The sequence below is a fragment of the Nomascus leucogenys genome, chromosome 5 (genome assembly GCF_006542625.1).
Source record: "Nomascus leucogenys isolate Asia chromosome 5, Asia_NLE_v1, whole genome shotgun sequence".
Classification (NCBI taxonomy): domain Eukaryota; kingdom Metazoa; phylum Chordata; class Mammalia; order Primates; family Hylobatidae; genus Nomascus; species Nomascus leucogenys.
The window spans coordinates 97,351,677-97,367,615 of NC_044385.1; the positions used below are offsets into that span (position 1 = coordinate 97,351,677).

Here is a 15,939-nt window from a genome sequence, read left to right on the forward strand (position 1 = left end):
AGGTAAAACTGTTCCTTTTGGTTTGACAGTGACAGTTAACTTTTCATCTTTCTCCATATGGTAGGAAAGAAAAAAAATCAAGAAAATTAAAGTCGTATTTTTTAAATGAGAGACATTGATAACCGTTATCTATAGAAAGAATTAATCATCAACATAATCTGTATTCTGGGCAGCATATGAAAGGGCTAAGTTTATATGTTTTGCTGCCAATGGTGGTAAGTTTCTTACTTGATATCAAATGGATTAAAAGAATAAAAAAGTAAAGTCTAGGGTTTCCTTTGTACATATTTCTCTGTCACCTTAGCTACTCTCAATGTTTTAGAATTCTCTTGATTAAACTTTGTATTACAAAAGATGTTAGCTGAATGTTTTTAGAAGTTGCAGACATAAAGTTGATCCTATAATTAAAAATAATGTTGCTAATTATTCCTTTAGAATGAACAATTATCATTAGTTTTTAGAGAGGCAAGATGGTATCCTCAAACATACAGTGTTTTCAAGCTAAAAGTGCCAACTTTTTGAATGAGTAGCCAACAGTTTTGTTCTGGAAAAGCAAGTACTGCAATTCGGTAGCAAAGTGATCACAATAAGTTCCAGTGAACATAAAACTTACCGACACTTGAATTCATGTCCCCGTTTTCAGAGTCTGCTCCATGTTGGTTATTATTGGCATGATAGTTGCTCATGGCTTCTAATTTGATTTTTTTCACCTTCATTGCTTCGGCAATAGCTGCATTGGTAGCAGCAGCAGCTGCTGCAGCTGCTGCTGTCAGACCTTAAAAGAATAAATTAAAAATGAGGTAATTCAAATTCTGATTTTTCATTTAATAGTTCCTGTACTTGCTATAACAAACACACAAACATTTATCAGAGTATCTGATTCCTTTATGCAACACTTTGATAACTTATACTCATTCCCAACTAGACAATGAAACAACATTGATATAAGGGGGAGATTGATTGCTACAGTCCAAAATTAAATATTAACAGAAACACAATTCACAGGTAGAAGGCTAATAGTGGAAATGCAGCCACAGTTATCTCTCAAAGAAACTAATCTACCCATCTAAATATGTCCTTTCCTGCTTAAAATCCCCTGTAGCTGCCTACATGGAAGGAAAAATCTCAACTGTTAACTGAATCCACCAGGCCTTTCACAAAGGAGTGTAAACCTACTTCCTCACCCAGTTTCTTCATTGTCATCCACACCCTAGCTATATCACACATGTCACCATTACCCATACATGACCTGCCTCTTCAAGCCTGTGCTTTCACACATGCCATTCCCTTTTGCCTGGAACCTTCTTGCCCTATGATAGACATTTCTTTGACTTTTCATCCTCCTGAAAAAAGTTACTCATTAGAAGTCTTCCCATTCTGTGGCCCCCAGTTGCCTGGATGCCTGGTCTGTTCTTCTCCCCCTGGCCCGTGTTTATACCTGTGCTGCTGTTATAGGACATGCCACTCTGCACTGGAATGGTCTGTTAGGACACTTGTTTTCCTCACTAGATCGTGAACTACTCAATGGCAGGAACCGTGTGTTGCTACACAGCTTGGTATTCCCAGCGTTCAAGGTGTTCAAAAATAAAATATAATGAAAGCTAACACTTAGCTTCTAGTTATGAAATTTAGGTGCTGATTTAAGTAACATAAAAGTAGCTTAATCATCTTAATAACCCTCTGTGATTGATCACTATTATCCTTACTTTACAGATTGGAAAACCATGGCACAGGATTTGAATCAGCACACTCTGGCCTCAGAGTTGACGCTTTTAACCACTATGCCAAGGAAATTTGTCCAGAATAGTTCATCTTCATCCATCCAGAGAACAGGGGGTGGGGCAGACATTAAAGTAGAAATAGAGTGTGAGCTGGGTGCCGTAGCACATGCCTATAATCCCAGCACTTTGGGAGGCAGAGATAGGTGGATCCCTTGAGCCCAGGAGTTTGAGACAAGCCTGGGCAACAGGATAAAACCGCCTCTCTACAAAAAATACAAAAAGTAGCTAGGCATGCTGGCCTGTGCCTGTAGTTCCAGCTACTCAGGAGGCTGAGGTGAGAGAATCAATTGAGCCTGGGAGGTTGAGGCTGCAGTAAGCTGTGAGCACACTTGGGTGACAGAGTGAGACTCTGTCCCAAAAAAAGAAAAGAAAGAAAGGAAGAGAAAAGAAAAGGAAACAAAAGAAAAAGACAAAAAGAACAAAAAGAAAAGAAACAGAGTTTGAGACAAGATCTTGGAAGATCAGAATGAAGACCATGCTGTTCTGACTTGATATATTTATATAGAGAGATAATAAGCAGAGGTTTTTGAGCAGGGGAGTGGTTTGTCTTGCTTAAATATGTGAACTTTTGCCAAGTCAGTTCACTTCAGGCTGACGTCCCTCATCTGCAAAATGACAGACACTGGAATGTATAAATGATCTCTCCTCATTCTAAAACCTTAAGTCTATGAGAAGATAAATATCCCCATCCCCACCCATATTTTTTTTACTGTGGCTGCTTTAGTATTTTTGACTACAGTGCTCCAGCCATTTGAATTTATCTGTGTGATTTATTTCCACTCCCAGCTGGTGGATTAGAGCCTGAGCACCGCTCTCCTCCTTTTCCTCCCCGCTAATCACCACTTCTAGTTATTCTAGCAAATAAGTTACTGCCCAAGGAATTATAAGGAAGTATTTTTCCATGAAAATCTCTGCTGGTTTTTTAGAGGTTAGAAGAAGACTTCACCTTTCCTTCAGATCAGACCAAAGAGGCCCTGAGAACTTTCACCCCAACGCAACAAGACCTTCAGATTGGGTCTTTACATGAAAAACTGATAATCACCCCTTAAAAGGCACTAATCTAAACTCAAAGAATCCATCTGGGTTTGATCTGAACATTCATTGCCTTTTAAGTCGCAACTTGAACTGATTCTCTCATCTTCCTATGATTGAATTTTCTCCCCAATTACTCATTTCCTTCAAAGATGTTTCAGAAAATTTTCTTTCCTGTTCTCTTAAAAGTCTCTTTGTGTTTTCCAGCAAATCTTTCTTCCTCAATTTTGTTTTGTCACCAATGTGAACATCCCATTTTTCCTTGGTTACCTGATGTTGACCCATCTCCAATTTATGACTTCAAAGGTCTTTGTCTTGGATTTGTGCTGCAGGGAAAACTTGTTCACAGTGTTCAAATAATAAAGGTAAACTTACAACTCACTATTATCAGAGAGATCCAAATCAAATTAAGTACCAGGAACCATGACTATGCATGATATGGCCTTGGACCAACCATCCAATTTTCTTGAATATAATTTTCTTCACCTGTGAAACCATTCTAATCTCCAAGAAAAAATGTAAGGATAAATAAGACAAACTATGTGAGGACTGCCACATCATGTTTAGTAAAAACTAGGCATGCTATTGATTCCAGTTTGTTAAAAAGAAAGGCTTGGCCTCGCTATAATTTCTGCAGAGTATCTGTGGCCTGACACAGCCCTCTCAGCTAGAATAATCACATTTGTCCTTAGGTGACTGGATTAGCCCTTGACTTTTAAAAATATTCTTTATGATTTTATTATTTAGCTGATTTATTTATAGTACTCCTTTATTTTTCTATGACAGCTTTTCCCAGTTTTACATTTCTAATACAAAGTCCAAAAGATATATATGTGTCACTGACACACACACACACACACAAACACATTTTTACATGCTGTAACTTAACTACAATCCTTTTTAATATTCTACTTTTAGCCCAGTTTTATGAAAGCAGAAAGAAAGCTATGACATATGCAATAATTGCTGATTTTAGTTTCAGTAACTCACCTGGCTGTTTGATGGGTTCTCAATTTTAATTATTTAGTATCTTTCCAATTCAATTAATTTTCTCCATTCCCACTGCCCCTCCCCACCAGTACAAGTTCCCATCTTTTCTTTCTTAGAGTCCTGCTTAATATAACAGCTTCCACGTCCCCCATCTCCAATCTCTTACTATCCATGTTATAGTCGGCCAAACCTCATGAAAGTGAAGATTTTTTCTTTTTTTTCCCCTTTTTTTTTTTTGAGACAGAGTCTCCTTCTGTCACCTAGGCTGGAGTGCAATGGTGTGATCTCTGCTCACTCCAACCTCCGCCTCCAGGGTTCAAGCTCTTCTTCTGTCTCAGCCTCCTGAGTAGCTGGGATTACATGCACCTATCACCATGCCTAGCTAATTTTTGTATTTTTTGTAGAGACGGGGTTTCACCATGTTGGCCAGGCTGGTCTCGAATTCCTAACCTCAAGTGATCCACCTGCCTTGGCTTCCCGAAGAGCTGGGATTATAGGCGTGAGCCACGGCACCTGGCCTGAAATTGAGGATTTGAATATACATTCATGCTTGCTCTCAGGATCCAGTCCAGTGCTTCTCATGGCTGTCAGCGCCCTTTATTCTCAGTTCCCTGCCTATCTGTATGTATCCCCCAGTCCTCCAGAACACCCTTGCTCTCTGTGCTCCAGGTACATAGGCCTTCTTTCCTTTTCACTAGCAAACGACTTCATTCCTTCTTTTAAGTCAGTCTTTGCATATTCTGTTCTCACTTTCCAGAAAAGCCCTTTATGCCCTGGCCACGAACTTGCCTATGCCTTCTTCATGTCATCACTTAATATATTATGTGCTCAGAGCTGGAGGCTCAGGTTCCTGACTCTTCACTATCTACCTAGGAAAGAACTCTCAACATCTCAAGAATTAGCTCATGGCTTACTCTTTTAAAGAGCTGTACCTGCCTTTCCCCAATCTACCCCACTTGCTTGTGTTTGCATCACCCCTGCTGTATGTGAGTTTGCCATCCCTAGCTGTGCATCGGAGTCACCCATGGAGTTTTAAACTATGCAAATAGCTCAGCCCTACCATCTGAAATTCTGAATCATCAGGTCTGGCTTGAGGCCTCTACAACTGTATATTTTTGGTTAATCTTACTATTCTACAGGTCATTTTAATAAGCAATTCCAGTAGAGAAAAACAGTCTCTTAAACTCTTTATTGCTCTTTTTTGGGGGCTGGGGCCAAGGAGGGTAGGATTAGGATTCTGACCTCTAACTAGGTCATAGCACCAAAAGGGCAGAAATACTTTCTTAGTATATATATCCCAAACATCTGCTGCAATGCTTGGCACATATTGTCACTGAATGAACAAATGCTTATCAAATTAGATTACATGGAAAGCCACAGGAGAAACATGGTCATTATTTTGGCAATGTCAATGGAAAGTAATTTAAAACATTATTGTTATGTTACAATAAGTGTGTATGTACTAAGAATAACAAATCTCATTAATTTAATATAAAGCATGACTCTCCAAAGGTATGTCTTGCCTAGGGCTGGAGAGGATCACAAAAGATTCACCACCCTCAACCCACTCTGTATTTATTGCACTTCCTGTTGGCCTTGCAATGGTCCTTTCAAATCCCTGATGTAATTCTCAAATCCCTTCCAATTTCCTGTCTCTAAAAACCTAGCTTACAATCTATACACTAGCCTTAAATAGAGGTCCCATTGTATGTTGTTCCCAAAGCTGCCTTAAAAACATAAAAAAATTCATGTAATAAATTCACAAAATAACTTAAGTCTTTGGTCTACACTAACTAGAGAATATAAATTATAACAACATTTCTATGTAATCAAGAATTGTCCACTGGTGTAAACACTGGCAACCCACAACATTTGCCACACCCTTTTCCTTCCTTTCCTCACTTATCATAGATCTGCTCCCCTGTCTTCAGATTCAGGGAAATTTTTGCTACCCTCCCCGCTCTTCCATATCCCACTTTGAATTGTCTTATACTACAAATTACCACTGCTTTTACATTTTTCTTTTCTTTTCTTTTTTGAGGGAGTCTCGCTCTGTCACCCAGGCTGGAGTGCAGTGGTGGGATCTCGGCTCACTGCAACCTCCACCTTCCGGGTTCAAGCAATTCTCCTGCCTCAGCCTCCTGAGTAGCTGGGATTATAGGCATCCACCACCATGTCTGCCTAATTTTTTGGGTATTTTTAGTAGAGATGGGGTTTCACCATGTTGGACAGGCTGGTCTTGAAACCCTGATCTCTGGTGATCCACCCGTCTCAGCTTCCCAAAGTGCAGGGATTACAGGCATGAGCCACTGTGCCCACCCTGCTTTTACATTTTTTCATTCAAGCAACCCATTTCTCCCTTAGAACTAGGCAATCAGCTGCTGTGCATGATAAAGACAGAAGTGATGTTCCCCAAGCCCATATCCACAGAATATTTCTGAAATGGACTAAGGAATCTGTGGTTTTGCATAAAAACACATTGCATAAAAGTATCTCCTACACCAAGACAAAAATGTACTGAACTGAGAAGTCAAAGGAAGTCTAAATTTTATTTTAAAAGATTCTAAATCTAATTTTATCATCAGAAATGGAGAAACTTTAACGCATATTTAAAGTTCATTTTCCAGATGTTTTTAGGAGGTTGAGATCCTAGGCAATGAATCCTGTGAGCACAAGTTAAACTACTTTGATTAGCTAGAGATGCTTTATAATTCCTTCATCACTTTCCAAAAAAGGAATGAGGACTTTAAAAACCTTTTCTAACAGAACAAAACAACACAAACTAAAAAAAAAAAAAAATCATTTTCCACTGAGTAAAAATGGATTGAGAAAAGTTTACCTTAAGGAAAAAAAAAAAAGTTTTCCTTCAGTGGAAAGATAATAAGTCATATATTGTGTTCTCTCTTCTAGGCCTCCAATTGGTCTTCAGGAAAAGAACTGTATATCAAACTTAGGTTAATACACTACCTGCCTTATGTGATGCAATGTATTTAGATTTCTTTTTCTTTCCTATTGAATCTTGACAAACTATCACTTGCAAATTTAAAAGAATGAGTAAATTTTTACACAGAACTTAGAAACATGGCTTGTCATATTACTATCTGAATTATGATGAAAACTTATGCTTGCTTCTTCAGAGTAAATTATAGATTTTTTTAAAAATGGGCTATTGTTAAAAATTTTTATCTTTGCTAGTCAATTTCTTTTATTTTATTCTCACTTTTTTATATTCCACTAAAGTATTTTAAGATTCCTGCTAAATTAGTGACCAGTATAGAAGTTATTTGTAGTCTAGACTCACTCTCTTATAAGAAGGATGTATAATACAGTGGTCGGGGGGAGAAAGACACCCCAAAGAGCCATGCAAACTTTGGACAAGATGCATCAAACTTATCTGGGATGGCGCAGCGAGTTATATAATGTCCCATGCTTCAACATTTTCATCTCTAAATGGAGGGATAACAATTCTGACCTCACAGGTGTGTTGTGAAGAATGAAGGTGAAATAACGTGCAATAGCCTGGGCACACATCAAGCCCTCCCCCTCCATAAATGCTCATTGATACTGTGAAGTAACTCATACGAGCCATCATGTCTCTATGTTTAGTTTTGCCTTTGTTCAATTACAAAAGTGCAAATAGGACAGAAAGTACCTAACAGCATAAGGTGAGAATTTAGCCATTTGGCAAACGGATATCTAAAAATCAGGTTTCCATCAAATCACTGGATTTGGCTCTCTACATTGATCAGATTTATCATAAAATCACTAAAACTTCACTCCATGCTGTATTAATACAAAGCCTTCACTAGTTTACATTCTACATTCTAAAACCAACCCATGGATTTATCTTTGGAAGAGACGCAGGCATTTTTACTAGTTAGAGTATTCTTTCCCTTTTTAAAGATAGTGTTTTTCTTCTGCTTTCAACCTTTATTAAAACGGCCTTTAAATTCTTCAAATGCCATTATACAATCCTGATCACTCTCTTTAAAAAATGGAAAACTATCTCCATTTTATTTATATCAAATAAGTTAGTACCCTTACTTATAAATAGAAGATTACAACTGTAGATTATAGATATCAATAAAAGAGACATATTGCTGTCAAATTCTTTCTCTGATCTGTTTGTTTGCTCATTAACTTGAAAGGTCCAATCTTTGATCTTTGGTTTCAAAGACATCAAGATGACTTCCAAATGTTTGATATATTGTCTACTTTTACATTGCATTCCATATAAAATGCATTTCCTCAAATTAAATAGTTAAATGAAATGGGTTATATCCAAGAGATGTTACGTATTCAAACTTTCCATATGATAGACTCGTTATTAGTTTGTGTTAGTTTGCTCACATTTAAACAAAACCATTTTAAACATGCAGTAGATTATAGCCAATGGTAGTTATTATTAATATTCTGGAATTGATAAGTTATTTATGTCTGGCATTCTTCCTACTGATTATTCAGAGAGACAGGCGGCTTATAAATATCTCATCACTCCACCGTCACAGAAATTTCATCGACAGTGCTCATGCACAGCTATTAGCAATATGAATCTAACCATTACAAGAAGGAGGAAAATCGAACATGTGGCATTAATACGCAGTCCTGGTTCCTAACCATCTGATAGGCAGATGGTGTGAAGCGGATTCTCCAGCTGAAATGAAGGGGCACATCATTTAAAACCTTGTTTGCATTCTAACTGATATCAGTGCCATATTGATATACATGATACATCATGGCAGTATTTGAACAATCTAGTTTGTTTCAGTCATAAATGTTTACAGCCTTGTTTTTTTAATCTTATAAGCATGTTCAGAAGAGTGTATTTTTAATTTATGAAACCTATTGTTTACTTCTGTTGAACTAGAAGATTAGTGGAAAGCAGGAATATTAAATTATTTCAACCAGAGCAATATAACCAAGACAGATGAATAAAGTGGGTTTCTATTTTCAATAAGGATGTTAGCAAAAGAATTTTAAAATTAGCTCAGGCATTTTGTGCATTAAATACACTTATTCATTTAAACCTTTCAGCTATTTTTCCCCAAGTGGCATACAGAGAAACTTAATGCTTTACACAGTCATTCATTTAAAACTCTCACTGTGTGCAATTAATCTTGTCCAACAATTCAATTCAGAACGTAAAACATCAAAAAGCATAGTTCAATTCAACAGTCATTACTGTGAAGTAATCTTTCTGCTCCTGACAGTTCCTATAGACTCTTTGCAAAACTCTGTTGAAGGTGCATTGTAAGCTCCACATGGGTTTGAATTACAACTCAATTGAAATCACTCCAAGTCTTAGAAGAACTCTTGGCTCAGTATAACAATTTGAAAACACCAGTACCTTTTTTCGCCTTGTTTTCTTCCTATCCCTATTTAAATACCAGCTGTCAGAAACTGACACTAACTTTCAGTTATTTTATTTCTCAATGCTTTCTAAATAAAATTGTGATTGAAACATGCATGTCTTCACTCTTGAATGATTAAATAACCAGAATGATAAGCAGATGGAATAAAAAACTTAATTGCAAATCTCGTTAGACTGAAGATTTTGAGTGTGAACTTTTCTCTTAATGTCCATTAGACTGACTTTTCTTGGCCTTTGAAACACATTTGTATTCTGCAGAGAAAAAGAAAAATCGATCCTTGAGGCCATTAATGGAAACACTCCCTATACCAGTTTTGAGTCTTTCAACTGATTGAATTAGATTTTTTAAATGTTTGTACTAACAACAACAACAAAATCCCACTAATTTGGAGATATTACAGTAAAAGACGTAGTTATAATATGAATAATGACTTATAAATCAAATAGACATCAGATTTAGCATTCTTTTTCTGGATGGCTTAAAATCCCAATTTCTCAGATTGAAGAGGTTATAGAAGTGAAATCAGAAAGAAGGAACACCATGGGGAAGTCATCTGGCCATATCAATCACTGAGGAACTTCTATGAAAGCTTTTGAAAAACTCACCTTCTGATCACTAGCCCAGAATCAGGCTGAAACGTAATCAATAAAAACTTTTAAATTACTATAATTTGGTTTAAAATCAAATGTTACCTAATTTATAAAAAGTTGAACTTGGCACTATGAGGTCTTAAATATGTAACTTTTACTTCACCTTTAACATTACTACCTTTAGAAAAATATTTCTAAACAACCTCTTGGGGTCTTAAACTTATAAAACTTTGGGACTAGAAAGACTTTACCTAATGTAACCCTTTTATTTTACTGATGATTAAATTTAGGGGCAATGAGGTTAATCATTTCTATAAAGTCACACCATTAAATAATCACAGAGTAATCCCAATTCTCCTTACTCCCAGTTCAGCACTGACCACACAGACTCTATGAGTAAATATAAAAAGAGCTCCTGAAGGAAGCACTAAACATGGAAAAGAACAACCGGTACCAGCCACTGCAAAAACATGCCAAATTGTAAAGACCATCGAGACTAGGAAGAAACTATAGCAACTAACGAGCAAAATAACCAACTAACATCATAATGACAGGATCAGATTCACACATAACAATATTAATGTTAAATGTAAATGGGCTAAGTGCTCCAGTTAAAAGACACAGACTGGCAAACTGGATAAGGAGTCAGGACCCATCAGTGTGCTGTATTCAGGAAACCCATCTCATGTGCAGAGACACACATAGACTCAAAATAAAGGGATGGAGGAAGATCTATCAAGCAAATGGAAAACAAAAAAAGGCAGGGGTTGCAATCCTAGTCTCTGATAAAATAGACTTTAAACCAACAAAGATCAAAAGAGACAAAGAAGGCCATTACATAATGGTAAAGGGATCAATTCAACAAGAAGAGCTAACTATCCTAAATACATATGCACCCAACACAGGAGCACCCAGATTCATAAAGCAAGTCCTGAGTGACCTACAAAGGGACTTAAACTCCCACACAATAATAATGGGAGATTTTAACACCCCACTGTCAGCATTAGACAGATCAACGAGACAGAAAGTTAACAAGGATATCCAGGAATTGAACTCAGCTCTACATAAAGTGGACCTAATAGACATCTACAGAACTCTCCACCCCAGGTCAACAGAATATACATTTTTTTCAGCACCACACCACACCTATTCCAAAATTGACCACATAGTTGGAAGTAAAGCTCTCCTCAGCAAATGTAAAAGAACAGAAATTATAACAAACTGTCTCTCAGACCACAGTGCAATCAAACTAGAACTCAGGATTAAGAAACTCACTCAAAACCGCTCAACTACATGGAAACTGAACAACCTGCTCCTGAATGACTATTGGGTACATAATGAAATGAAGGCAGAAATAAAGATGTTCTTTGAAACCAACGAGAACAAAGACACAACATACCAGAATCTCTGGGACACATTCAAAGCAGTGTGTAGAGGGAAATTTATAGCACTAAATGTCCACAAGAGAAAGCAGGAAAGATCCAAAATTGACTCCCTAACATCACAATTAAAAGAACTAGAAAAGCAAGAGCAAACACATTCAAAAGCTAGCAGAAGGCTAGAAATAACTAAAATCAGAGCAGAACTGAAGGAAATAGAGACACAAAAACCCTTCAAAAAATTAATGAATCCAGGAGCTGGTTTTTTGAAAAGATCAACAAAATTGATGGACCGCTAGCAAGACTAATAAAGAAGAAAAGAGAGAAGAATCAAATAGATGCAATAAAAAACAAAAAAGGGGATATCACCACCGATCCCACAGAAATACAATCTACCATCAGAGAATACTACAAACACCTCTATGCAAATAAACTAGAAAATCTAGAAGAAATGGATAAATTCCTCGACAAATACACCCTCCCAAGACTAAACCAGGAAGAAGTTGAATCTCTGAATAGACCAATAACAGGTTCTGAAATTGTGGCAATAATCAATAGCTTACCAACCAAAAAGAGTCCAGGACCTGATGGATTCACAGCTGAATTCTACCAGAGGTACAAGGAGGAATGGTACCATTCCTTCTGAAACTATTCCAATCGATAGAAAAAGAGGGAATCCTCCCTAACACATTTTATGAAGCCAGCATCGTCCTGATACCAAAACCTGGCAGAGACATAACCAAAAAAGAGAATTTCAGACCAATATCCTTGATGAACATTGATGCAAAAATCCTCAATAAAATACTGGCAAACCGAATCCAGCAGCACATCAAAAAGCTTATCCACCATGATCAAGTGGGCTTCATCCCTGGGATGCAAGGCTGGTTCAACATACGCAAATCAATAAATGTAATCCAGCATATAAACAGAACCAAAGACAAAAACCACATGATTATCTCAATAGATGCAGAAAAGGCCTTTGACAAAATTCAACAACCCTTCATGCTAAAAACTCTCAATAAATTAGGTATTGATGGGACGTATCTCAAAATAATAAGAGCTATCTACGACAAACCCACAGCCAATATCATACTGAATGGGCAAAAACTGGAAGCATTCCCTCTGAAAACTGGCACAAGACAGGGATGCCCTCTCTCACCGCTCCTATTCAACATAGTGCTGGAAGTTCTGGCCAGAGCAATCAGGCAGGAGAAGGAAATAAAAGGTATTCAATTAGGAAAAGAGGAAGTCAAATTGTCCCTGTTTGCAGATGACATGATTGTATATCTAGAAAACCCCATTGTCTCAGCCCAAAATCTCCTTAAGCTGATTAGCAACTTCAGCGAAGTCTCAGGATACAAAATTAATGTACAAAAATCACAAGCATTCTTGTACACCAATAACAGACAAACAGAGAGCCAAATCATTAGTGAACTCCCATTCACAATTGCTTCAAAGAGAATAAAATACCTAGGAATCCAACTTACAAGGGATGTGAAGGACCTCTTCAAGGAGAACTACAAACCACTGCTCAATGAAATAAAAGAGGATACAAACAAATGGAAGAACATTCCATGCTCATGGGTTGGAAGAATCAATATCGTGAAAATGGCCATACTGCCCAAGGTAATTTATAGATTCAATGCCATCCCCATCAAGCTACCAATGACTTTCTTCACAGAATTGGAAAAAACTACTTTAAAGTTCATATGGAACCAAAAAAGAGCCCCATCGCCAAGTCAATCCTAAGCCAAAAGAACAAAGCTGGAGGCATCACGCTACCTGACTTTAAACTATACTACAAGGCTACAGTAACCAAAACAGCATGGTACTGGTACCACAACAGAGACATAGATCAATGGAACAGAACAGAGCCCTCAGAAATGATGCCGCATAGCTACAACTATCTGATCTTTGACAAACCTGACAAAAACAAGAAATGGGGAAAGGATTCCCTATTTAATAAATGGTACTGGGAAAACTGGCTAGCCATATGTAGAAAGCTGCAACTGGATCCCTTCCTTACACCTTATACAAAAATTAATTCAAGATGGATTAAAGACTTATATGTTAGACCTAAAACCATTAAAATCCTACAAGAAAACCTAGGCAATACCATTCAGGACATAGGCGTGGGCAAGGACTTCATGTCTAAAACACCAAAAGCAATGGCAACAAAAGCCAAAATCGACAAATGGGATCTCATTAAACTAAAGAGCTTCTGCACAGCAAAAGAAACTATCATCAGAATGAACAGGCAACCTACAGAATGGGAGAAAATTTTTGCAACCTACTCATCTGACAAAGGGCTAATATCCAGAATCTACAATGAACTCAAACAAATTTACAAGAAAAAAACAAACAACCCCATCAAAAAGTGGGCAGAGGACATGAACAGACACTTCTCAAAAGAAGACATTTATGCAGCCAGAAAACACATGAAGAAATGCTCATCATCACTGGCCATCAGAGAAATGCAAATCAAAACCACAGTGAGATACCATCTCACACCAGTTAGAATGGCCATCATTAAAAAATCAGGAAACAACAGGTGCTGGAGAGGACGTGGAGAAATAGGAACACTTTTACACTGTTGGTGGGACTGTAAACTAGTTCAACCATTGTGGAAGTCAGTGTGGCGATTCCTCAGGGATCTCGAACTAGAAATACCATTTGACCCAGCCATCCCATTACTGGGTATATACCCAAAGGACTATAAATCATGCTGCTATAAAGACACATGCACACGTATGTTTATTGCGCACTATTCACAATAGCAAAGAGTTGGAACCAACCCAAATGTCCAACAACGATAGACTGGATTAAGAAAATGTGGCACATATACACCATGGAATACTATGCAGCCATAAAAAATGATGAGTTCGTGTCCTTTGTAGGGACATGGATGAAACTGGAAAACATCATTCTCAGTAAACTATCGCAAGGACAAAAAACCAAACACCGCATGTTCTCTCTCATAGGTGGGAATTGAACAATGAGAACTCATGGACACAGGAAGGGGAACATCACACTCCGGGGACTGTTGTGGGGTGGGGGGAGGGGGGAGGGACAGCATTAGGAGATACACCTAATGCTAAATGACGAGTTAATGGGTGCAGGAAATCAACATGGCATATGGATACATATGTAACAAACCTGCACATTGTGCACATGTACCCTAAAACCCTAAAGTATAATAAAAAAAATAAAATAAAATAAAATAAAAAAAAAAGAAAAGTACAGAAGACAGTAAACTATGGAGTCTTTGAAACAGATGACCCCCCCCCTTTGCTCTAGTAGCTTATGGATTGTATAGAAAGTTGAAGTTATAGACACTCAGGTGTGTCACAAATACACCAATATAAATTGACTCCACTTAGAAATCTGATCTAAATGTTTGTGTTTCAGTTTTATAGAATTTAGAGTATACCTGCCACAGAAACAATGGCCATTGAACTTTATGCACAAAACTTTTAACCTATACTATTGGTGAAATACAATATAATTTGTGCCTGAATCCTATATATTACATAGGGCACAACAAGGAAGAAAAAAAAAAGAAGAGTAAATAAATTATTATTCTCTGCATATCTTGAATATAAAACAAATTCTAACCAGAAACAAATTGAACTAGACATGCCTTGACTCTAATTTTCTTTTAAGCACCCCTCTCATTATATCTTTTTCAATTATTTAATAAACTAGGCATTAGATAACTTCATGTTGGTCTAAGGCCCAATACTTCTTACTACTCACAGAACCCATCACACAAAATTACTTAGTGAATTGACTCCACGCAGGTAGCTCTAAGTAGCATGAGAGTGAAAGTGTGTGATATTCTAAAAGGATGTTTTTGTTTTGTTAAGAGGCTTCTTGTTAATGTACTGGTGATAGTTCAGGCAATATAATAAGTGAAAAGAGGAAAAGATACGATAATTGTAATTTCCTGCGAAAGAATAACCTCATTGGCATTTCAGTCTAAGTATAATCTCCTCAAATGTTCTACTTTTCTCAATATCATGTAAATCCTTGTCTAAATCCATTTCTACCTCAATGTCTCAGTTGTTTTTTTCTTTTTCCAGATTTCAAGTACCACATGGGGTCTGTCCATATGTAGTTTATTGTTGAGGACAGAAAATCACAAAAAAAATCAAAAGAGGTGGCTATTTTTACATGTAAGTCTTGTTTGGGATAAGCCATCCAATTAAATAAAAATAGCTGGAAAATACGTGGCCACAAAAGTCTTCTGATACAGTAAATAAATGTTTTTCAAGGAAAAGACTCACGCAAGAAATTTATTCATATATACATATATATGTATGAATATATGTACACATACATGTATGTACACACACATAGAATAAAGAATACACACACACAGAGTATTCTTTCTAAGTGGAGGTCAAAGTCTGAGTGGGCTAGGAACAATATACATGCAGAGTCACTGGTTAACAATAGGAACAGAGAAACCAGTGGTTGAGGCATTATATTTTTTACTTCTTTGTCATTAGGTCTAGCATTTGTAACAACGTCTCATTTAAGCTCCATCATCAACCTACAAGGTAAGTGTTTTCCTCATTTGGTTACAAAGAAAATGTGAATAGTGAGAGGCGAATTGTAGTGCTTTCAAAAGTAGATTTGTGTTTGCAGTTTTAAAGTTGGACTATGGAAAAAACAATCCTAGTTAATTTAGAAAAACACATAGTGCCATGTGATAAGGAAGATTCAAATGAAATATGAGTTGTGGTCCATAGTCTCAAATGGTTGTCATCTCCTAGAGGGTGGGATGTTAAAG

At 37.1% G+C, this 15,939-nt stretch overlaps 1 protein-coding gene across 1 annotated transcript in view; it reads right to left on the reverse strand.

Annotated features, from left to right (window-relative positions):
• The window catches only part of DACH1 (dachshund family transcription factor 1), a 429,676-nt gene that overhangs the window by 192,143 nt on the left and 221,594 nt on the right, over positions 1-15,939 (reverse strand). Inside the window, exon 3 of the mRNA XM_030813482.1 lies at positions 614-775. Coding sequence (XP_030669342.1) covers positions 614-775 — 162 coding nt within the window. The remainder of the gene's footprint in view (positions 1-613; positions 776-15,939) is intronic.